Source organism: Coloeus monedula (assembly GCF_965178545.1).
Source record: "Coloeus monedula genome assembly, chromosome: 3".
Lineage (NCBI taxonomy): Eukaryota > Metazoa > Chordata > Aves > Passeriformes > Corvidae > Coloeus > Coloeus monedula.
The window spans coordinates 37,985,746-38,011,554 of NC_138783.1; the positions used below are offsets into that span (position 1 = coordinate 37,985,746).

Genomic DNA, 25,809 nt, shown 5'->3' on the forward strand with positions numbered 1-25,809 from the left:
AATCATTTTACAAAGCAAATAAGATTAATATGTATAATTTATCCTTTTACAGACAACTCTAAATAATAATTCAAAACTATGTTCCTGATACAAATGAAGAGAGTGGGAATTCAGAGCAGATGAAGAGCATGCTCTTCATGGGTTGCTGAGGCAGGAAAGGTACCATTTTTATCCTACCTGCTTGTTTTTCTACTATCAAATGCCAGTGCAGCCACAGAAGTCAGACTCGTTCCAAAGCCAGCAACACTTACTCTGTTTCACATTTTGTAGCAGGCTCATACTTCAGGCCAAGCTCAGGCCATAGCTTTCTAATTTTTCTCTAAATCACTTGGCACACTTTGGGGAGTTATAAAACACAGTGAGCGATGATACATAACAATTGTGTGTGACAGGGAGAAATACACTGTTCCTCTTGTGGCGACAAACTGCAAACCTGGATAATGCCAGGAGCAAAGCCTACCTTGAAAAGCCACATTTATGCTCAGGGACAGTTTAAGCTTTTGACAAACAGTTAAAGATAAATCCTGTAGTAATGACAGACAAAAAAATGGTACAGTTCTCCTGAAAGCACTTACACAGATTCTGGAAAGATGCCTAGAAAAAGTCTCAGGCATGAAAATAAATGGTAATATGTGTAAGTTTTCCATAACAAGTCCATAAGTCTAGAGCAGTACATAGATAATGGGCAGTGAGGATAATGACTTTCTGAAAGAGGAAATTGGAACAGGGGCAGATAAAGGGAAACACTGTAACGCAAAAGCTATTCTTAAAGGTAGATCATTATTCACTAATGAAAAATCCTCCTTAGCACTGATGAATACAGAAAATAGGCATTTCCTTGGATCAGCTACCTTTTAAACTTCTGGAGAAGGAAAAAGAAAATCAAGTTAATTTTTGCTTCTATCAAGAATGAGCCTGTCCTGTCAAGTGTGCAATTATTACTTTCCTATGGCAGAACTGCAAAATAACTATTCAGGAATGATAATTCTCAAAAAAAGGTTATTCTTTGGTTCAAGCCATGAAGCTGTGATAACTCCATCTCTAGTTTGAAAAGGATCAGGATGCCTTACATATTGCCTACATTAAACAGACAGCATCTGAAGGGTTGTTTTCTTTTTTTCAATCGGTGTAAGTATGACTAGTGCAAAAATCCACATGCACGATTCTATGTTCATTCCAACCAGGACTACTTTGGTATGTCTAAATTTACTAGGCATTTAAAATGGACAACAATAAACTATTTCTAATTTGACAAGAAAAGAAGTCCACACAGTAACTTTTAGCATCTTGATTACACCAGTAGATTACATTTTGATTACATTTGTGTAGACGTAAGTCTCAAAGAAGCAATGTTCCACAAAAAGTTATTTGCCGTTAGAAAATACAGAAACTTGTCCTGTTTTTCCAAACTAACACCACAAGGCAGGTTACTTCAGGATTTAATTCCTGAAAAACTGAGGGGCATACCTTCCTCTGAAAGCAGGACAACGTTACAATGTGGCCTGGATGGCCTGAAAATAATGTGAAGTAGGGCACAAAACCCTCCCGAGTTACGTCTGCTGAGAGAAGCCCTAATTGCCGGCACCCGCTGTGTGAGCCCGGTGTCACACTGCCAGCGGCACGTGGCGGCTGAGCCACGCCGGCAGCCAGGCACGGCGACACGCGGGCTGTGCCCTCCTCTGTCGCACGCATCTCGCTTATTTATTTAACGCAAATGAGCATATGGTATCTGTCACTTTGAGGGTCCAAAGGAAACTATATGTTTCAAGCGTAATTTCAGAGTGAAGCCCGTCGATGCCCTTCTGTCTGCCCTACAGCTCGAAAGGAAAATCCCGCGAAACGCGCCCAGCTTCCGAAGCCGACATCGGCGCGGGCACGTCCGGCCCGTGGCGCTCGCAATTATCGCCCCACGGGCGCTGCCCTTAGTCTCGACCTGACAGACCGCTGTGCTCAAACACAAGGCACAAGGCCACGGTGAAGGCAGTGTACAACCCCTTCAGATCTGCTGCCAGACCGACGGGAGGAATGTGCCAGGAACACCCGTCTGGGCGCACGGCGTGCCTGGCGGCGAGAGAGGAGGGGGGAGCGCTGGCCTTGCGCTGCCGGGAACACCGCGGTCCGAGCCGCGGGGCAGGGGAAAAACAACCAGACCAACCCCCCAGAACCAATACACAGACAACCCCCAAACAAGCGCTCTCCCCGCGGCGGATGAAGGATGTTCGCGGCTGAGCCCGGCGGCGGAAGCAGCGCTTCGGGACAGGGGCTTCTCCGCCGCCCTCTCCTGTCCCCGCGGCTCTCCGGCCACGCAAGCTGTCACCGGGGATGGCCGAGCACGGCCGCCTCCGCTGCCCGTGGATGCTGGCGCTGCCTCTGGCGCTGCCGCTGCCGCTGCCCCTGTCCCCGCCCCAGCAGCCCCCACCGCTCCCCGTTTCGCTCCGCCGCTCCCGCCGGCCACCCCCTCCCTCCCTCCCTCCTTCGGCAGGCGGAGCCGTGCCCGCCCCCGGGCTTCCCCCACCGCCCGGGAAAGGGAAGGGGGCTCTGACCCCGCCCCATCCCCGCCCCTCCCGGTGGAGCAGCGCCCGGCGCGCCCCTTAAAGCCGTTCCCGCCCGCCCGCGCGGTCAGTCCGCGGGGCCGCCGCCGGTCACCGCGGGGAGGCGCCGGGACGGGGTGGCCGCGATGCTGGAGAACGGCTCCCTGAGGAACTGCTGTGACCCGGGTGGGCGCGGCCGCCTCGGCTTGGCGGAGCGGGAGGCGGCAGCGGCGGGCGTCCCGCGGCCCGCCTGGGTGGTGCCGGTGCTGTCCAGCGTGCTGATCTTCACCACCGTGGTGGACATCCTGGGCAACCTCCTGGTCATCCTCTCCGTCTTCAAGAACCGCAAGCTTCGGAACTCAGGTAAGGGCTTGGTCCCCGCACCCTGTCCCGGCGGCGGCAGGGAGTGGCGAGCGCCCGGAGTCCTGCGGACATCCTGGTCCTAGCTTCCAGCTGTCCTGAGGAGTCCAGCCTGCTCGTCAATTCCGGGCGGGTCGCCCGCTGAAGGCGGGGCACCAGAGCCCCATCTGTTGCCCTGTAGTGTGTGCAGGGACCCCCAGGCTCTCAGTCACCCCCCGCGCTCCCCTCGGGCTCCGTCCTGCGCTCCGTCCGGGAATGCAGGTCGTGGAGTGGTTCCTAATGAGGCATTATCTGGTGTCTATGGAGCTCCCGAGGAGGGGAATCGGTGCCATCTGCTTAAAATACCGGAGACAAAAAGCGTGTCGAAAGCGGTCGGAGGAATGAAGGAGAAGCTTTTAAAACTTGCTCAAGAGTCCTAAAGATGCGGTGCTGTGCATGCGTGGGGAAGCGGCTCAGCCAGCTCTCTGGAGCCTGCATCAGAGTGCACGGTAGGCTTTCACGAAATCGTCTTCTTGTCTCCTCACCGCATGTGCTTCAACCAGAACGCAACAAATAAAAGTGGGGTGTTTTCTTTGAATCGTGTCTAAGGTTTCTCCTTGTGTGTGCTAGAATGTTGCTCTGCAGCCTTTACTTGCTAAACTTGCTGGCTTTCTCTCCTCACCTCTTCCGGGCTCGTTTCACGTGTTTCAAGCTACAAAACTCTGTAGTTAAGCACCAACTTCGCGGATTTGCCTCCTGGCCAACTTCCCTGATTCGCGCATGTCTCGCTGCGTGCGGATCCTACACCCGCTGCTCCTCTCCCCGTCGACGGAGCCGGGGGATGTTTCCTGATGCGCAGAGCTGGGCACACCTGCACTCGGCTGGATGCTGGGTGTCGGTGCGGTATAAAGTGCTACCCCCGAAATTGTGGTGTATCTACTACAGTTCTCATAGTACCTAGCTGTTCCCGGAACTGCTCATTCCTTCGAGACACGAGTGCCCTCGTTTTGCCATGCGCACGCAGGTCGGGGTAACCAAACTTTGCCGGGAGCTGGCAGAAGTCCGAAGCACTACGTCCTCCGCACTCGGAACTAGAGGGCTCTGCCATCGGTCCTCTGTGTCAGCGGGTGCTCCCTTGCCGCGGGGAAGGAGGGACAAGCCGCTGATTTGTTTCTCCCCGGGGTGGAGGGGGTGTTGGTTTGTGTTTTTTTTTTTTTTTAAACCAGTGTCTCTTCCCAAGCGCTGTCGTGTCTCACGTGCGGTGACTGGAAATCCTGCTGACGGGGAGTAGGCGCTCGTTCGCGCTTGCTTTAAGTTAAATCTTACTTAGGGGCAAAAGCAGTTTATGGAGGATAAGTCTTGGCGCTCCCCAGTCGCTGCACGTCTAACTGCAGGCGGGGGATGCCGGCAAATCCTGTTTACCTGGGGCGGAGCGATCACATCCCACCGAGCAGCCCCGAACTTGAGACTGTCTGGAAGGGTGCTTTGGCTAAGCGAGGGAAGACTTAGGGAGGCAGCTGCTGGTCCTTGCGCTTGTGCTTGGGCAAGCCGAGAGAGGCAGAGCCGTACCGAGGCCGGTAGTGCCGGCGCGACCCGGAGCCGGAGCCCTGCGTGCCCCGAGCGGGACCGCGGCCGCCGAGCAGCGCCGGGCGCTGCCCCGGGCGAGCGGAGCCGGGCTGAGCTGGGCTGGACTGGGCGCAGCGCCACGGCGGGGCAGGGAGTCCCGCGGGACACGCCGTGACTCACCGGCGCTCCCCGGCCCGCTCGGCGCCGGGGGAAGGAGTGCTCCCCAGGGATTAGAGCATGGGCTCCGGGGCGGAAGTGCCCGAAGGAACAGGCTCTTGCTGGAGAGGGCGGCCGGCCCGCGGCATCAAATCCTTTCCGGGGGGAGGAAGAGAGGGGCTCTCTTCTGAAACGTTCCCTTCGCCCAAACTACAGCGAAGGAGAGGGTGTGGACTGGAAGAGAGTGATGCCTGGAAGAGTAAGTTTCAAGATACTGATCAAAGTACTTAGTGGCACCCTAGGACTGTTCAGAAAACAAAACCAAAAAAAAAAAGGCAAACGTCTAGTCCAAATACCTGCTAATTGTTCTCCTTCTAGGATCATCCTTAATGTGATGTCACTGACCCTGTCCCAACAATCTCTTTATCTTTGATAAGTACTGTGAAGAATAGCAGGGAATTCCTTCTGCATAATCTTCATAAGGTTAAATACCTTTTAAATTGCCAGTTCTTAGTTTTACATCAGGGAGAGATGGCTCTTAGAGGTGAAACTGAAAGGGCATAGTTTGGTAAATATCCACAGAAGTATTTTCAGGTAAAATTTCTTAAGGAGGAAGCAGAGTGGAAGAGGACTAAAAACTGATGTGGGCGGAGTGATAGAGGGGATGGGAAAATGGTGGAGAGTTAAGGCAATACTTGGGAGCCCTTAGCCTCTGACAAGGAAAGAAGACGGAAAAACAGGTGAACTTGCAGTTTTCCTTTCTGAGCAAACAAGAAACGACGCATTTGTACTTGCAAGGGGAATGAATGTGGTAGAAAGTGAAATGATGAGGAAAAATGGCATGAAAGGAATTAGACCTTGTCAGAGAAGAAAAAGATGAAGTTAGGGGGAAGGTTATGACAGGCAGACATCCAGATGATTGAAGGAAAAAGGAAGAGCTATAGTATCATGAGCACTCAGTTCCCTTTGAAGAAGCTAATGAGAGATTTTTTTTGGATGAGAGTTTGGGACTTCAAATAAGTCATAGGTGTAAAAGAAATAAATTAACCAGCTCTACCCACTTCTGTAGCACAAGAAGTAATCTTACCTTCAGAAAGTAAAGCAGGACTTTAGCAGTTTTTCCAGGATTTTTCAGCACTATTCTGTTCTAGACTTTACAGAGAGAGCTGATAAGTGGAAACAATGTAATTATGCATCACTCTCCTTAAAATTAAAGCATGACCAAAAGAAAATCTATTCTAATACTGTTATATAATGGGAGGTGCAAGAATGGAATGAAATAAGATGACCCATTAGCCTTTGGGCTGACACATATTATGTTCAGCAGGAGAGAAATAAGGAATGGCTAAGACTGGTGTTTCTGGACATTGCTCCTTCACTCCTCAAACATGGGAATTTTGCCAGCCTTACAACAGAATGATTGTTTCAGATCATCCAGAAGCCTCTTTCCCATGTTTAAATTTGGTTTTGGGGAAAATCTGTGAACACTCTTCCAAGTAATGCATAGCATAATTGGTATGAATCAACATGCTTGTCTTACATAACTGCATCCAGTCTTTCTGTGAGAGGCTGAGCAACTTCTGATCTTTCAAAGTGATTTAATTTACAGAAATTAATGCTTTTATCAGTTCTAATTTGGGAGGAGGGTAATTTCATCTAACACACTACAAAAATAAATAAAACTTTGTATGTGGAAATAATAAAATTAAATTAGCTTGTCTTTCTCTTTGAAACGTCAAATGTGTTCTGAATTTTCAAAAACAATTATTGATTTTGTGTGTTTCCAATTAAACATAGCCAGTTGAAGACAGCTTTTAAATTGCTGAATTTTTGAAGCGGTGAAGTTTACATGTGCTCAACAACCACTGCTGGATGATCAAGTATCCTGAAGGTGCATCAAGTAAATCAAAACCACTAGATGCTTTTAAGAATTTTAAAGATACTTTTGTATAGCCATAGCTGTAAACATAACATTATGGGCTGCGATAAGAACCTGGTAGGAAGCACTCCAGAAGATGGGAACCAGCAAGGCATCTCCCAGACAATGGAGATAAGGCAAACTGTTTATACTTCACTGGCACTAAAGCCAGCATAAAATCAGTGAGAAGTGAGAATTAGGCACATTAACTCAGTATCATTTCAAAGAGTAATGAAGACTTGGGACCCTTTGACTTTTGGCAGAATATTAATATTAACCTTGGTGCAATTCCAAAGAATGCATTAGTGGAAAGTGGTATTTTTAGTGCATTTTGTCAGCCCTCCTCATCCTCTCCACTATTTTCTTTTCTATATATAACAGCTAACACAGCACAATGAGACTCTGATTTCCATTTGAATATCAAGGTGCTGTTGCAACACAAATGAAATCAAAACTCATATTTCTTTTACCTGTAAGAACATTGGTGTATTTGCATGTTTAGTTCTGTCTAATGTGTATGTGGCTCTAGAGCTGGACAATGCTTCTCATATGTGCACCTGTACAAAATAATCCTGCATGTAGAATTATAATTTTGGTACTCATCTGTCTACTAAATAAACATGTTCAGCAATGTAAGCAAGCCTCGTAGTGTTTTTCCATGCTCTTTCCCTTTCTATAGCCTTCAATCCACATTTCTGTGATATAGCTGAAGGTAAGTTATCCCCACTGCTAAATGCCGTTTTCAGTTATTCTTCGTCTCTTTGGCCACACCAGTTCTCTTTCCCTCCTTTATTCTTCCCCTATTATTATTCCTGTCCAGTGGGACACAGGACAGTTGTCTCCTGTGATGGAATCCATCTCTTACAAAACTACACTGGAGAAACCCGTTTCTGAAACTGCTTGGCAAAATTGTCCTTTAATAACAGCAGTGATGCTGACAAGAACATATTTAGATGAGCAGAGCATGAGATCCCTCTCTGATAGTTTCAGCTTTTGTACTCCTGTCTTCTTGAAACCTGGATCTGTGGAATTCTTAGCTCTGGGACTGTGTGTGTTTGGCCTTCACATTCCCTCCCACATTCAGCTTGAAGGTGCTCAATGCTGAGAAACTGATGGGAACAGAGCTTCAGCATTCGCAAAAGTTCATTGAACCCAACACTTAAAATAAAACTCTTCCATCTCTTACCATGACTCAAACTCATTTCTACTTTACTTTAACTGTGATTTTTAGTTGCTAACTTAGAGTGGATATTTTTATTTGTAGAATTACAATTGTCATCTAATGTGAATGGATCATTTCTTCACCTGTTGAGAACTTCTGTGCAATATTAATGGAGAGTAAACACATATTTACCCCTCAACCTTTTTTTGCCATAGTAAACAAGTAAAATGCTTTTAGTTTCCTCTAAGTAGGTGTGCTCTTCATTTCCCTGGGTTTTTAGGCCTTCCAGATCACTTATCCAAACCAAATTAATCTGTCTTAAACAGAAAACTGACCTGTTCACAGTAATGCAGGTGAAGTACCACCAATACTTTCAAGAAAGTATTAACATTCTATTCTGTTCTGTCCTTTCCTGGGTGGACAAAATAGACCTGGTATGCCTTGAAGCCACATTTCCCTTTTATGTGGTAGCATCATATAGATGGCTGTTCTTGGTGCAGTCACTTGCTGATGCAGCTCTTCTTTTTCTTTTGTTACACAATTATTCCTTCAGTACCTGACCTCATACCTCCTGTTATTATACTCTATCTACTTTCTGCTCTTTTAGTCCTCAAGCAAAAAAAGATCTTGACATTTCCCAGTATCAGTGTATGCTCTCAACTTCGTATTATCACAAAATTTCATTAGTTCTCTTTGTGTTTTGTGACATAATACTTCTGAAACAGACAAAATTAGTTCAATGTAGGTTATCTCCCTCTGGTCCAACAATTTTCTTTCATCATCATCCAGGCAGTGGTAGCAGCAAACTGTAAGTGGTACCCTGGTGATTCCAAGGCTAGATCCGTTTAGAGCAACCTCCCAGGTCCAGAAAATCCAAGCCCAACTTTTATTAAATTAAGATGATCTGATTAGTTGGTACAGCCACTTTGTGTAAGCTCACATTGACTTTTATTCCATTTGTCTGTATCTGCATGTTTAATTTTCGTATCCCTCTGAGCTTGTCTCTCCAGCCTTGCCTACAATTAAGATGAGATTAAGAGCCCAAAGATTTCTTGATTCATTCTTCCTTTTCAACAATTTCCCACCTTGAATACAGGTGCCATGTTAGCACATACTCTATGGTAGACAAATGAATCTTCCAGAGGTGGCAACACTGTTTTACTGTTCTCATTACTCCCTAATTGCTTTTCTGACTTACTGGGAGCACCATTCATGCAAAAAGAAACAGCATTTGTGCAGCACCAGAGCAAAGGAGGAGGAAATGGGTAGTAAAGTGTGAGAGAACCACAGCTGCAAGTGAGTCATGGCAACACTGCTCTTTGGGATGCATGTGGGAGCCAAGCTCTGAGAGAAATCAAATCACTCAAGCCTGAGAGAAATCTGCACTTCCCTACTGGCAGTGAGGACTAGAGAACATTTCAGCCCCTTTTTACAGGTCCCACATGTAGCTCTCAGTACTTTCTGAACACGACACTGTCTCTGAGATAACAGATGTTAAAAAATTCCTGCCATCAAGTATATTCAATCTCTCTGATATATTTGCTTTATTGTAGATATGCTAATTCCTCACCTGCCTTGTCCCCAAGACCACCACTATTGTCCTTATTAAAAGGTCTACCAAAATCTTTCTTCAAACCAGAGCTATTTTAACTTGATTTTCAGGGTCCCCCTTCCCCAGTAACTTATCTTTCCTTTTCTCTTTTGTTACTGTGCTGAAAGGGCATTTTAGCCATTTTAGAAGTCTTTGCAAAGTCAGTGAAGTTTAGGGGGTTTGTCAGTTCCCATTTAATCCATTTTTGCTTTGTCTAGCATTTTTCTTTGGTGGATACATCCTGTACTTCTAGCCTCATTTCTTGCCCCCAGTATCCTTACTGAGACAACTTTTTCTCCATCTAGACCTGGAACTTTTTGTTATGTTTTTTTTCCCCTTTTTGATGCAAGTTACAGAGAATATTTCTGTACCTTTAATATGAAGAAATGCCAGCCTTCCTCCACATTCAAGTCCCTAAGCTCCTCAATACAGCTGATTTCACTTTCCTAATTAGCTTCTTTTATTTATCAAAATGTGCAAGCCCCCTTCTTAGTGATGTCTGCTTTGTTTATTCTTCCATTTAATTTAACCAAAATAATCTCATCTGCTTTCAACACAACCTTATTTTCTATGGCAGGCTCTTCAGGGATGTCTTTGTTCTTCATGAAAACAAAGGCTGGGGTATATTGGCAAACAGACTCTGAATTGAAATCTGCTGGGTGTATGTCCAGAACTCAGCTGCTCTGTGCTTATTTTCCCCTTTACATATGAGGACCTGCATTGTCCTGATGTTAAATTGGCTCCATTCGTGTTTTCCTGCTAAAAGAGAGGCGTTCTCATCCTGCTGCGGGTTTCTGCATTCTTCACTGCACATTGTCTTTAGAACTCCTCCCCAATGTAATTTTGGCTTTTACCAGGATATCCTTTCTCTCTCTCTCTCTCTCAATTTCTCTCTTCATTTCCTCTTTTTTTTATGAAGACAATAGACCTTTTTGTTAGTATTTCTCTTCTCCAATCACTGGTGCAATTCCATTCTAACAGAATTGTTTCTATAAAGTTTTATTTTTATTTCTTACTGGTTTTGGATCCCCTATTTTATTGCATAGGTTCCTGGCATCCTTTAACTGGCTCTACTGCTTTTTATATTACCACTCCAGTTGAACTCCACAATGTTTGAGCTCCTATTTTCTATATTTGTTGCCACCACCTTCCTGAAGCCAAAATCCCCTTGCCCTGGGTGTTAAATAAAGAAACAGTATGATTTTTTTCTCAAGCTCTCTTCCCATCTCTTAATTTTAAGTTCTTCTTATTCATTCTGCCAGCTTGGATTGCAAGCTGGTATCCCATATGCTTAGGTGAAGTCTGTCCGTGAAGATATGAAACCTCTTCTCAGAAAATACCTCCAAATGATCAATACTCCAAATCTTTCTATATAACTTCTAGAACTATTCAGTCATGTGCCTGTGACTCATCTCATACTTGTAATTATGCTTCTATTCTCTTCTTGGAGAGGAAACAGAATAAGTTCATCACCAATTCCATTCTCTTTTCTTTGGGACTTCATTCAGACAGTAACCAAATGAGAAAATAAGTCTTCAAAGACGTGAAATAATAATTTTAAATTTTGTTAACCTGTAAATAATCCAAAAGTAGAAGAGCAAAGTGAAAAGCCAGTATCAGTTTTTGCAAAATAGGAAAATTACTTTAACAATGCAGATAAATCTTGCAGGTAAATTTAGAAAAAGTGAAAAGTGGAAACCTAAGATTGTTCTAGATGAGAAAAAATCTAGAGGACACAAAATTTTAAAGTACTAAAATTCTTAAAAAGTATTTAGTTTTCAGAAGTAGAAAGTTTGTGAGGTGATTATGAGCCTAGAGGGATTGAAAGAAGTATTTGGGAGTACAGAAACATCATAAATTAGAAAAATAACTTCTCTATCAATCTGCATATCAGGGAATCCTGTTCAGGATAAAATTTTAACCTGAGGCAGGTTATTCTGCAGCCATAGGGTATTTTGTATCCTCCTTTGAAGCACTTGGCAATGCCATATTGCCAAATTATCATTGCTCTAAATTATCATTTACTTTTATCCTGTACAATAAGTATTCAATTTATTGATAAGCAAATAGGAAGTTTATTGCCAAGATCAGCTGCAAGATACTTTTATTTTAGGATGTAATAGTAAGTCCTATCCCACTTAGTAAGCGGAAGTATTGGTGTGATTATCTTTAGAGAAAATAGAATGATAAGGATTCAGTTGAGCTGCAGAGGTATGTTTTCTTGAACCTGCAAAAAAGTATCTAAGGGTGTATTTACATTGTGTATTTCATTTGGCACAAGTCCACTCAATGTTTCAAGGAAAGGAAAACCAAAGGATGCTGTTAGTGCAGTGCTTTTCTTGCAACACTGTACTCAGGCTCTCCATAGGGCCAAGTCTAATACAGTCACACAGCTTTTTTTTTCTTTTTTTTCAACTCAAAGTATGAATAAGTTTCCCTTCATCTCCTTGAAATAACCAATGCAAATGTACTCTCAGATACAGGAAATTAGAAGGAGCTCTTAGCAGCTGTATTATGGCAGTTCCGACGTGTCTTAGGAGCACTCCCTTTCCTGCCAGCTCTCTCCTGGACTCTGGACTGACATTCCTTTTGCAAGACTCACTGACTGCATGAGGAATGACCTCTCTGCGGTAAAGCTCTATTCTTGGATGGACCAGCAGAAGCAATTCAAGGATTCGTGGTGCTCTTTGGCACAATCAGCCAAGAGCTAAGAGACCAAACCTCCCCACAGAGTGCTAGGACAGCTCATTTTAAAAGACTAATTTTTTCATCTATTCTTAGCAGATATATATTCACCAGATGACTTGAATCATTGTCTTGAGGATGTTATAGGAGACTACACTCACTCCATTAAACTGGTGACAACCTATTCTCTGCCTCTAGGAGTAAATTCTACTCCTACTCCAATTCAGATCTATTATGAATACCACTGCCTTCAGATATGCTTCAGATTTTAGCTTCTTAGAAGTTATCCTTTACAAGCCCATACTGGTACCTTGGGTCAGACTGTCAGGTACATAGCCTTGTTCCCAAGAATAAATATGAGAACAGCTATGTTATTCTGAGCTGATAAAACAAAACCATTTTTTTTCATTTGCAGAAAGGAGGTAATGCTATGGCAATTTTTGTCTTCCTAAAAATCAATCTGAGCAGTTGTTCTGCTTTTTAACCTTCCACCTTGATATGGGCATAAAACAGACTTCCTGACAGCAAAAGCCCACAGAAACTTGTCTAAATCACTGTGGGTGCAACATTGTGGTGTGTCCTCCCTAAGAACAGTAGCTGCTTTGGAATCTTCTGGTTTACTTTTCATCTCCAAACTGATAAGGACTGATCTATATCAGAGAGTCAGCATTTTCCTGACATTTCAGCTCCATATGGGATAGCTATGTCTCGACATGAAAACAGATAACAACAGCCTAAACATGTTAATCAAATTACTAGAATCTTGATTGCTGGAATTCTTTTTGAATTATTTATTAATTATAGAGGTATTTGATTACACTGTTTAATAAATGCTGCTTAAATTATGTCTGCAGAAAAAACATAACCCTTCTGACAGACTCAATAATTTTTTCAGCTGTTTTTTATGGGCTTGGATCAGTTTCAATGTTTAAATACCTTATGAAGATTATAATAGTTTATATGGTACTTCCATAAACACTGTCATCTTTCTGCTATAGAACAACATCTGCTTACCTGTTGGTTTACATTGCCATATTTGCACAACGTAGGCAACAACTGTTGTCAGAAGGTATCACATGCAGCTACTGAAGCTAACAGTCTAACAGGAAAAATATCCGCTTGGTACCTCAGCCTTGCAAATATAATTACATTAACTAATTCTAAGTTTAGAACTAGCAGCAAATTGTAAAATATATCACTGCAAAGAAGACAGGAACCGATAAGTGGCATCCTCATGTCTTTATGATTTGCTCTAACACTGCCTGAAATTCTCAGTGTCCTCTCATTCTAAAGCCAGTTCCATTTTTCCAAATGATTCAAGTCTTCACACCATTTCATTTGAGTGCAAATAGGGAAAAGAAACTTTTGTGAGATGTCTGTCACCTATGAATATATGTAATAATAATCAATCTAGGTATTTTTATGTCCTACTTATTGAATATCATCCACATAGTTTAAAGAAAAAAAGTGTCTAGTCAAGATGCCCATTCTGTGCAGATCCTGTCCGTGGTGAAGTTCATTGGAGATGTAATCTTTAGGACTTTGAAAATATGTTCTCAGAAGTAGTCAGCTGACAGGAGCCAGAGTCTTCAATCTCTGCAGTCAACTCTATTTGGGTTTTCTACTGACAAATAAAAGGCTGTTATATTAAAGCATGCTGCTTTTCTTCAAGACAAATAAAGACATACAAGTGGCATAGTCACTATGTGCCAACTGGGAGTTACCTCATCCCTTCTTTCTGTAAACTGCCACTTATGGTTCTTAAGACGCTTGGGAATATGTTCAAGAGACTAAACATTCCAACCAGCTTGTTTGAAATAAGTTGTTACTTATGGAATGCACAGGGTGTAATTTTTGGATTGTTACAGAGGAAAAAATATTTGATTAATAGGTGACGGGTATCTTTATATGCCTTTGTCTTGTTATGTTAGAGATCATGACAGAAAGAATATTTAAAATTCAAACTTTCCTGCCACAAGTCAGATAGTACACCATTATGTTCCAGGTGTTTTACTGGCAAATACAGTGTCAGAAAGTGAGTGTTGTGCTGTGGAAATTTAGAGCACTCCTACTCAAGGACAAAAAGTCTACCTGTGATATTTTTAAAGTGACTGCAAAAGTACTTGTTATTAGATTCATAGGTGGGGTTAGAGCCTAACAAAAGATTACTTTCTGAATCAGTTTTCATGTTAAGCAAGACTTTCCTTTCTTTTTTTATTCTTCCTTTTGCAGTCATTAGAACAAAATGTGTAACATGTTAATTAGATGTTGAGGCAAGCCTTGTAAAAAGATGGTTTGATCACACTGATTTGCCTAGAAAAAATTATTTACTGGTAAGTGGGTTGAAAGGTTATAAGATTTTACTTATGATTCCTGGGTACGAAACACCAACTACACAATCCAGAGTCCAGTTGCAGCACTGGACATCCATTGTTTCAAAGTAGAATAAAAATTAACTAATTTGAGGCCTTGTAATTATGCCTTTAGCTAGATAATCTGAAAACAATGCAATCCTCTTTAGTGACTCTTAAGAAACACCTGGTAGTCTAGGACCATAAAGACTGTAAAACTTGCTGTACAGTCAGTTTCCTGGTTAAAGATGAAGGAAGAATATCTGCCCTGCTTATGGAGACCAAACAAAATAGTGAAGCAGGTGACCTTCAAACACCTTCAAACATTCTCGTGTAGTATATATAGTGATTTCCATTTGAGCCTGATCTAGTAAAGATTATATTGGTTTGGTCCAGTTTGCAAGTGTATTCACGCAGTCAAAGAGGTGTGACTCAGGAGGTTAGGCAGACAGAAGTCACCCAGAGCTCTCTTTCTGGGTTACAGGCCACCAGGTCACTCACTGGGGTACCAGCTAGAGCTGTCACAAGGGGGTGGTCTGAAAGGCTAGTTGCAGTCAAAGGTCATCAAAGTAGCATGTGGAACAGGATTCTGCAACAGGGGTAAGCTGAACCTAGTATGTGAGTATCTAGATAAGGAGGAACATTCTAGCCTTGCTAAAGCCAATGGGAATTGCTTTCCAAAAATTGCTGGGAGCTGGTGCCTCCTGCCTCTTTCTGTGCAGCCCTTACCACACTCCATGCTCCACCCCTCTGGAGTTCTGTACCTTTACCAGTCTCTAGATTTACTGGTCTGGAAATGTTTCTTGGTCCAGGTTCTCTGTTTGGCTCAGGCCATTATGTCCAGTCAAAGATTGTTCAGTTCTGCTGCCACAAGGAATCTGAAGGCAGAAGGATAAATAAAACAAAGCCCCATCAACTCTAATCTGCACTGGTGCCTCTTCTTCTGACCAAGCAAATCTAGCTCACTGTTACTCACCATGTCTGGTCTCTGCATGCATAGTAACAGGTATGATCTTAGGTACCCTCTGCTATTTAGTAGATCAAGTAGACCCCTCATTGGTTGCAAAATTGACAGCATCTTGCCTCTATTCCCTAGTGAAACAGTAAATATCCTGTATACTCATTCCTTACTGGAACAGGTCACCCTGAGTGCTTGTTGAGTCTCTGTGGCTGTAGACAGTGAAAGGCTGACTGGACATGGTCCTGAACAACCCACTATAGTCTATCCCTCTTTGAGTGGGAGGGTTGGACTAGATGAATTCCAGAGATCAATTCCAACTTCCATGATTCTATGGCTATATTGGTTGCATGCCTACCACCCTTCATTTACCTATCTCAACAATATCATGACTTGCAGCCCCAGCCACAGCAGTTTTTGTCTTATGATTTTTCAAGGCTTCTACTGGCTCTCAGAAAAGACCTTGATTCAGCAAATGATCATTACTCACTTTGTCTGTATTGAGTTGGAGCACAAAGCAGCTAATGCTTCAGAAGAGAATACACAATCATCTTCTGTAAAAGCATTTTATTTATTCATCTGTTCACATGCTGTTTACAAACCTATGAGTATCATTATAAGATGAATCATGTCACTGTACTTTGCTTTAAGACCTTGTTTCCAAAAGAAGCAGATGCCAGAGACTGACAACAGCTTCTGAAGATGTTCATCTCCCTATGCATGTACAGTGATGAGGCCTTCCAAAAGCTCAGAACAAAAAGGGTAAGACTTTTCCTTACTGAAAGGTTATAACGGCCATTTTCGTCAAGTGTCATCTATTTTCTTACTTGCTGAAACAGGAAAAAGGAGAAGAAAAGAAGATCATAATGAAGGGACTCCATAGGTTGTTAGAAGCATTGGCAACTTGTCAACATAAGTGCTCTCCAATTAGGTGTTCCTGTGTACTCTATTTACTGCCGTGTATCAGATCCTATTTTATAAAACTCTGGGATCCCCCACTGTGTCTGGAAGTTGAACACGGGAACACTTAAAAGTACATAGCAGCAAGAATGGGCTTAGGTTTGGTTTCTTTTTGCTGATGGAACCAGCTGACAGGTACATGCTCTGCACGTATTTGTCTCTGTAGCTGTCCCATGCTGCAAGTTCTTCACCTGCAGCCCTCCGGAGCAGCTGAGCAAACCACTGTGGAAATTGCCACTGGCATGACTTCGGTTCTGTAAGTGGAGATCCCAACATCTACACTCACATTTAGAAGTTCTGGGCTGTTTACATTGGTTTACAGGGCAAAACTACAGGGTGCACCTTATCATGGCTAATCAAATCTCCTGGCAAAATGGTGCTGTGTCCTATAGTCTCCAGTAGTCCCCAATTTTATTCACTTCATATACCAGCCTGATAGCCTGAGTATCTTCAGTAATATCTTAAGCCTTACATTTTAAAATAGAATTATTTAATGTTTGAGATTTGTTTGTTTATTTGGGATTTTTAAATTCAACTAATCGGCTAGAAAATATTAAAATAAAACAAAACACAAACCAAACAGCTTAACAAAATAAAACATGGTTTTAGTTTGAACAAAGTTATTTTCATTTTTCAATTTCCTGCCTTCCTTTCTAAAAGAAGGTGGAAGTTAAGTTATTCTAAGGACTTGAGCAACGTTTTGTTGCAGTAACAAAGAAAAAAAAAAAAACAAACCATAATTGCCTTCGAAAAAATTCAGTTTCTAGACAGTAACAAAGATGAAAGTAATAATGAAGGTGATGGAATGAACTAGCCTTTCATACAATAGAAATTAAAATCTGTCAGGGCATAATAAAGTTTTTTCCAGAGTTTTCAGAAGTGAAATATCCTTACTTTGTTTTCTTCCACACTTCAGTCTTTTATAGTCAATCTGGAACAAGTTTTGGGGTAGGGTTTTTGTTTGTTTCTTTAACAAAGTAACATCCTATAAAATGCTACATATTTCACCTTTTTTTCTATGACATGCAATATAGTGCTGAAAAAAAAGTTACTATAAATTATAGGTTGCCAAGCTCTTTATAGGATCTAACTAGATTGCACCTGTTGTATTTTACAGCTTTTCATATTAGCCCCTTTGTCAGCAGTAAATGCGTTTTCATACTTGCAGTTGTACAAGTAGGGTTCCTATTCTTTCTTAGTTGAAGCAATCAACAGCTGTGATTACTTCAAGAGAAGAAAATTAAGCCGATATGTACTGGCAGATACAGAAAACACGACTTCTTTCATGAACCAGTGAAAAAACAGTCTGTTTTTGTTGTTATTTAGCGATTGTGCTCAGCAACTGGAGGGTCTGAGGCTGGGTTGCCACTGGTGCCCATAGCCCATAGTGCTAAGCCCTCAGAGTGAATGTCTTGGCTTTGCTCCCCACATGAAAAGCAAAAGTGCCTAGAGAGAGACATCTAAACTGAAAAAGGGGAGACTTTAAACAAAAGAGGGTAGACTTAGATTAGATATTAGTAAGAGATTCTTTGCTGTGAAGGTGGTGAGGCACTGGCACAGGTTGCCCAGAGAAAATGTGGATGCCCAGTGCCTGGAAGTGTTCAGGGCCAGGCTGGATGGGACACTGAGCAACCTGATCCAGTGGAAGATGTCCCTGCCCATGGGAGGGGGGGTTGGAATGAGATGATGTTTAAGGTCCCTTCCAACTCAAACCATTCTATGATTCTACAAAGTCTGTGATTCTCTCAGCAACAACATGGGCCTTTTCCATCCTAGATTATCCTCAAGGCAAGAGCCTGACTTCACTGTTAGGGCATGGATATAAGGGATCTTCCCTGAGCCTGCTGCAAAATGCAGCTCAGTTTCAGATGGGTGGACACAGAAAAAGGCATAGCTAGACTCATACTTTGTCTTTAACTGTAGATGGAAGCAGGCACTGAGGAGAAAAAGAGAACAGAGCAACCCTGTATGATACTTCTGTATTCTTAAAACTTGTGATTCCTTCCAGCTGAGAGGATTTCCCAAACCTAGCATGGTATGTCTGTTAAGTAATCTTCAAACTATGTCTCTTACAAGTACTTTTCCAGTCTTCCCTTGAACACAAGTAAAATTTTTACATCTGCATTATCTGTTAAGGATTTACTACCTAGTGCAGCAACCACCCCCTTTTGTTTGCTTTTAATAAAATTAGCTTTGCTTCATAGCTCTAGCTGTTCTATTGGCTCCATCCCTCAGCATCAGTGTGCCACTACGATGTCATTTGGGAGAAGAAAGCTGGACCGGAAAAGTGCCACTTTTCCCAGAGTATGCCTAACAGTGGTGGTATTCTCTAATAGAGAAAAATAAGAGCAAGGTTCATGAACCTCGAGTATTCTTCCTAATCAGTGTCTTGGAGAGTTCCTGCACCTGTCTATCTCAGTTTCTCAGCTGTTAAGTCATGAGAAGGACTTTTTACTTTTTTTTTTTATGAGCATACTGATAAAGAGCACTCTACAATACAAGTGATAATCTGTGTATTCTGATTCTAGGCTGAAATTCTTGAACATAACCTAGAAAGAGACAAGCACGCTAACCCCAGAAGAGCAGCAGGGCTGGTGAGTAGGGCACTCTCTGGGGACTATGGGAGACATAAGCTCAAGCCTTTTTCAAAGAAGGGCTCTTACACCGTGGAAGTATAACCACTAGGCAACTGTGAAATTTCTAGTAGTAGAGCCTGTCTTGCCTCTTCTGCTTCCCCTTTTCTCTGTGAAAATACCCAGTACTGGAAAGGTTCCTGCAATCTCAGAAAGTATCTGAAGCCCAGAAAAGTATTTATCACCCCATAAATGTAGTATCTGATTAACGATCAGCGTTTTGCTTTGCAAGAACCAGCCGCTGGGGTTCTCCTCCTGCCCTGCCAGACGATGCAGTGTGTTGTCTCTGCTGTGGCTCCTGCACTAGGTGGCAACAGAGAGTCACCACCGTCCCCACCGGCACTAGAGGAAGCCACAGGCGAGCAAAACTGCACACCCAGGGGTTACAAACCTCAGGCCTTTTTACTAAGCTTTTAACAGCACAGCCTTTTGCACCTGTAGTCTGTTAGGAAACCCAAGGCAGCAATGTCGCAGCAAGAACTGGCGTTCCCATATTTAACCAGAGGAAGAAGAAGAGTGAGCACGCAGGAAAAGTGGAGGTTTTGTTTTGGGTTACACTCATACCTAGAGGCCAACCATGCCAAAATAATGATCTTAAAAACAACAGTGCAACTTAGGTACCTCTTTTCAGTAAGTCTGTGTCAACACCTGAGGGCTCTGCCTAATAAGCCTAAAATTCAGTTCCTGCAAGTGTAGCTTCCAGCACTAACTCATAGTTTCAGATGTAGGGCCAAGAACACAGGTCTGTTCCAGTCCAGGAGTCTGCAAGTCATTAAGCCACAATCTCAGGGTCCTTTTAACATGCTAAGCTTCTGTTCTTGTGAGTCCTGCATTCTTCTTCAGGTCAGTCCTGTTTAATATCTTTATTAGTGATCTGGACAAGAGGATCAAGTGCACCCCTCAGTCAGTTTGCAGGCAACACCAAGTTGGGCAGGAGTATTGATCTGCTGGAAGGCAGGAAGGCCCTGCAGAGGGATCTGGACAGGCTGGATTGATGGACTGAAGCCAGCTGTCTGAGATTCAACAAGGCAAGTGCTGGGTCCTGTCCTTGGGGTCACAACAACCCCAGGCAGCGCTACAGGCTGGGGCAGGGGTTGGGAAGCTGTCTGATGGAAAAGGCCCTGGGGGTGCTGGTGACAGCAGCTGAACACGATCCAGCGTGTGCCCAGGTGATGGCATCCTGGCCTGTGTCAGCAATAGTGTGGCCAGCAGGACCAAGACAGTGACTGTCCCCCTGTACTCAGCACTGGTGAATCCCATATTCAATTCTGCGCCCCTCACTACAAGAAAGACACTGAGGTGCTGGAACATGTCCAGAGAAGGGTAACAGAGCTGGGGAAAGAGGCAGCTGAGGGAGCTGGGGGTGTTTAACCTGGAGAAAAGTAGGCTCAGGGGCACCTTATTGCTCTCTAAAACTACCTGAAAGGAGGTTGTAGCCAGGCAGGGGTTGGTCTCTCCTCCCAGGTAACAAGTGAAGGGACAAGAGTAAAATGGACTCAAGTTACGTCAAGGCGGGTTTAGATTAAATATTTGGAAACATTTCTTCATTGAATGGTTGTGAAGCACTGGAAGCCCTGGTGGAATCACCATCCCTGGAGGTATTTAAGAGAGGTGTGGATGTGGTACTGAGGAAGGTGGGCTAGTGGTGGACTTGGCAGTGCTGGGTTAACTGTTGGACTTAATGATCCTGAAGGTCCTTTACTATTGGAATGATTTTATGATTCTACTCCCAGTGATGGGTTTTTCTTTGTACATGTAAGAGGATAATTACAGTGACCAATTATTCTGAACTGTTTCATACAACACACATTTCCTAAAAAAGAAATAACCTGGATGTTCCATAAACCAAAGACCAGCTTTGATTCATTTTTTATGCTATATTTTTTGCTAGAGTCTCTAAAATATGCTGTTCTGGTGGAAATCTATTGCCTGTCCCTTTCCCTTACATCAAAGTTTGCAGTATACCTTGCTAATATCTGAAATCATGAAACATAACTACAAAAGAGCATATCACTGCTTTTAAACTGTCATATTCAAAGAAAACAAACACCCATCTGGCATTTGTTTGGAGCATTATGTTACACCTTCTGTTAGCAACACTCTGTTGAACATTATACCAAATTACCATGTCTCAGTAAATCAAAGCTTACCCTAGGTCTTGGCTTGTACTGTCACAGGGAATTCAAATGTCAGTGTGTGAAAGACTTAATTCTCTGCTCCACCTGCTGCTGGTGCCATAGATCGAAGAGGGCGATGTCTGAGTGCAATGTAGAACAACTTGTTAAACAAATGTGTAACAACCAAAACACCACCTAAAAAAAACCCCAAACAACACTATGATGTATAATTAAACATTTTCACCAGTTTCAAACCAAAGACAGAAAAAAACCCTTTAAAAAATAGTTGCTGATTGAAATTGCTTCTGGTTTTGGTAGAAACATTAGAAGTCAGTTGTCTTTTCAGAAGGCAGATGCTTAGCCCTTAAAAGTTTTGGCCTTACCAAAAATTTTTTCTGAGAGTAAATTCTTACAACATCAAGTCATATCAAGATTGCAAGAGGGTGTGGCAGTTCTCTTTCTCCTGTTAGTTGTAGTAAGAAAACCAATAAGCAGGAATGTTTCATGAAATATTGATCTAGTTCTGTTGCATGCAAAGCAAATATCAGAACTTATTTTCTTTTTTATGCATACAACTACCAGTGTTTAAAACAGCACAGATGTGGATCTTTTTGAATACCTGGCAAGACATCTGGCTTTTAGTAGCTACTGCTTGTAATTAAGGGGTCTTTCCATTCCAGTGAGCAAATGTTTTTCTTACAAATGAATATATCTCTTTCTCTTATGAAACTGAAATCTAGGAACAAAGTCCATCAAGTAAATTCCAGAAGCAATGATGATAATTCCAGCTAGATGAGAATTCTGTGCTTTTTATTTTGTTACAAGCAGCAAAAAGTTACCTCTTTAGTTATATTATGAATGTAATTTAGGCCACTCTAAAAGCTCTGGGTTAGGTGTATCAAGGAACATTAATTTTCTCCAAGCGCATAAAAGATGTCTAAGACTTTTGGTTTCTCAAAATGTGAATTATTTATGTTTTATGAATTAGGAAAGTTTCTCTCTACTTCTGTAGATTATTCATTGCCATAATAAACATTAAACTTAATTCTGCAGTCATGCACAAAGACAGAAAAATACCACTGGACCTTACTTTGCAGTACACAGTGGGAACATTCAACCCTGTAAACAGCTATAGAAGTGACAAATCACCTGAGGCCTTTATAGATATTGGACCATTTTTCTTCTGAGGTGTAAACTAGTAAATTAAGTTTTTGACAAGTTCCTTGCTAACTCTATTTATTCATTTCACCTAGAATTTTCAAGTCGTAAATTGCATTCAAAACTTTGAAAATATCTCGCTAAATGTACTTTACAGTAAATTTCCAAATATGATTGAAAGAGCTGAATGCCCACTCTATTTCAACTGAACAATTACATTTCAGGTAGAAGCTGATGCTGGGAGGCCTTAGAGTTTAGATTAATCTTAGTGAACACACCCCAGACTAAATTCTCTTTTTCTCCAAAAGGCCTTCTAAAACACAAAAAAGTCTTTTTTCCTTCCTTTTCCTTCCTTCCTTCCTTCCTTCCTTTTCCTTCCTTCCTTCCTTTTCCTTCCTTCCTTCCTTTTCCTTCCTTCCTTCCTTCCTTCCTTCCTTCCTTCCTTCCTTCCTTCCTTCCTTCCTTCCGAATTCCTTCCTTCCGAATTCCTTCCTTCCTTCCGAATTCCTTCCTTCCTTCCGAATTCCTTCCTTCCTTCCTTCCGAATTCCTTCCTTCCAAATTCCTTCCTTCCTTCCTTCCGAATTCCTTCCTTCCTTCCGAATTCCTTCCTTCCTTCCTTCCGAATTCCTTCCAAATTCCTTCCTTCCTTCCTTCCGAATTCCTTCCTTCCGAATTCCTTCCTTCCTTCCGAATTCCTTCCTTCCGAATTCCTTCCTTCCTTCCTTCCTTCCTTCCTTCCTTCCTTCCTTCCTTCCTTCCTTCCTTCCTTCCTTCCTTCCTTCCTTCCTTCCTTCCTTCCGAATTCCTTCCTTCCTTCCGAATTCCTTCCTTCCTTCCGAATTCCTTCCTTCCTTCCTTCCTGCTTCTGACTTCTCTATCTTCAAATGTCAGATACAGCAGTGATGACAAAACACAAGAGAAATGCTTGTTGCTATGATGTAAATACATTCTGATAAAGATGCCCCTGTTCTTTTGTTAGTTTTGGTTTTTTGTCTGTTTACCATATGTCTAGAAGAGGCCTTCACAGTCATCTCATCCTTCCTGTACAAAGGGATCATCTTTGTCTAGGCCAGTATTGACACATACTTGTTTCATGTTTTCTTACAACCTTCAATGGCAGACTCAAAGCAAGGTGTTCCAACACTTCCTTCTTCTTTCCATTAAAATCTATTTCTTGCCACCTACTTTGAAACTTCCTTGTTGTGACTGAAGTTTGTTTGGATTCACAACAGTCATGGGAACAGGTTACATCCTTCCTGCTTTGCTTATTTGAAGTTATCATGTCCCACTCAATTGTCTCCCTAATTTGTTCAGTCTTTCCTCACAAATCATAAAGCTGCAGCTATGGAAACACTTGTGAAGCTTTTAAAAATATATAAAACAGGCTACTAAATATATAAAAAGGAGCCATCTAAAATAAGTTGTGCACCACTCTTGAGATGAGCCAATATTCCTGCAGGTACAGATGGAAAATCCTGCTTTCCATTAAGTTTACTCGCTGTTGTGCAAATTCTGATGAGCATGGTAGTCCCCTAAAGTGTATGGGAGATAGATACCTCCCCATTCCTTAATTCAGGAAGCTACAGATGTAAAGCAGGTGGAGAAAACAGAGCAGAGGTGAAATTCTGTCATGTTTGATGAGTATATTTCTATATGGTTGTTGCTTTTATGACTTCCAGTTAATGCCATTCTTAAAATGGTGTGGAGAACTGCTTTGTTAGTTGAGGACTAGTAAGCTCAGAATTTGTAGAATGGAGCATCTAACTGCTCTTTTCAAAAAAATAATGATGTTCCATGCACAATTTTTAAAATTGCTTGGATTTTTTGCATATTGGTTCATGCTGTGAAGGACTTTCAGGAAAAAAAAAAAGAGTATGAAAGCCATATACAAAACCATACAAACTATATACATTTTATACTACCTAAATGCCAAGAATTCAAAGTTAGTATCTCTATCTTCTAGAGTGAAGTTCTTAAAGAACATTTTTTCAGGAATGTAGTTTATTATCTCACTGTTTTATAAAAATACCCTTAGATACAATATTAGAAATTTCAAACTAATGAAAAGGACACTGTTTAAAGAGAGACAATATGGCTTAAACATATCACCTATATTCCCATAATGTCATCAGCAGAAAATTTGAATACTTTCTGTTGCATGCATGGAAGTTTTCTTTGTTTAATTAAATACGCCTTTCTGTGGAGGTTGGTGAAGGCAATTCACTCTTGCTTAGACAATCCAATGAGAAAATAACTGCAGTATGGGTAGGCCATTCATGCAGAAAATATCTATACTACAGAGTATTTTGTAGCAATTTAGAGTATGCATAAAACAACACATCCTTCCAATAGCTATTGACCTAGTCTCTGTATATCCTTCTCCTTGATAGTTGTCAAGCCCATTAGCATTCCAGTGATAGGTTAGAATGACACAATGGCTTACCTACCTGGCACAATTTAGATGTTTTTTTCATTTTCATTTTATTCAATCCAGCTGTGGAGTTAGCTACACTTAAACCAACATGCGCTTATGTAATGGCTCACTGATGGCTATGTTTATTAAAGACAAAAAGAGCAAGGACGTTATAATCCAGTTACCAACAGATTTGAAATAACATGTTTCTACAGATATTTCTATGGTGTTCTAAGTTACATTGTAAAATCATTTCCCTATTGGTCCTATATATCTGCTGCTTGCTGACATCATCAATAGTTTAGCATTGCAGACACCCAAAATAATGTAACATTTTTCTTCTTGTTCACAGCTATGCTTGCTTTCAGACTTATGTCTATGTATTTTTCTTTCCCTCCAGGTAATGCATTTGTGGTGAGCCTAGCTTTGGCTGATCTGGTGGTGGCCTTGTATCCATACCCACTGGTGCTCTTAGCTATTTTCCACAATGGATGGACACTGGGTGAAACGCACTGCAAAGCGAGTGGCTTTGTGATGGGACTGAGTGTAATAGGCTCCATTTTCAACATCACTGCAATTGCAATAAACAGATATTGCTACATATGTCATAGTTTTGCCTATGACAAAGTGTACAGCTGTTGGAACACAATGCTGTATGTCTCCTTAGTCTGGATTTTAACAGTGATTGCAACTGTGCCAAATTTTTTTGTTGGCTCTTTGAAGTATGATCCACGCATCTATTCGTGCACGTTTGTCCAGACTGCAAGCTCCTACTATACGATAGCTGTTGTGGTCATTCACTTCATTGTCCCTATCACCATTGTCAGCTTCTGCTACCTTCGAATTTGGGTTTTAGTGCTTCAAGTCAGAAGACGAGTCAAGTCAGAAACAAAGCCAAGATTGAAGCCAAGTGACTTCAGAAACTTTCTTACTATGTTTGTGGTTTTTGTGATTTTTGCCTTTTGCTGGGCACCTCTAAACTTCATTGGACTGGCTGTAGCCATTGATCCTACGGAAATGGCACCAAAAGTTCCTGAATGGCTATTCATTATAAGCTACTTAATGGCCTATTTCAACAGCTGCCTTAATGCAATAATATATGGTCTTCTTAACCAGAATTTTCGGAATGAATATAAACGAATTTTAATGTCACTGTGGATGCCAAGGCTTTTCTTCCAGGACACATCCAAAGGAGGAACCGATGGCCAGAAGAGCAAGCCTTCTCCTGCTTTAAACAACAATAACCAAATGAAAACTGACACCTTGTAA

The 25,809-nt window shown here is 42.1% G+C and overlaps 1 protein-coding gene across 1 annotated transcript; it reads left to right on the plus strand.

Moving 5' to 3' along the window:
- Positions 1-2,677: 2,677 nt before the first annotated feature.
- On the plus strand, positions 2,678-25,809 carry MTNR1B (melatonin receptor 1B; the record flags this gene model as incomplete). Its single annotated transcript, XM_082279329.1, has 2 exons — positions 2,678-2,894; positions 24,941-25,809. The coding sequence occupies 2 exons, from the start codon at positions 2,678-2,680 to the stop codon at positions 25,807-25,809; spliced, it is 1,086 nt and encodes a 361-aa protein (XP_082135455.1).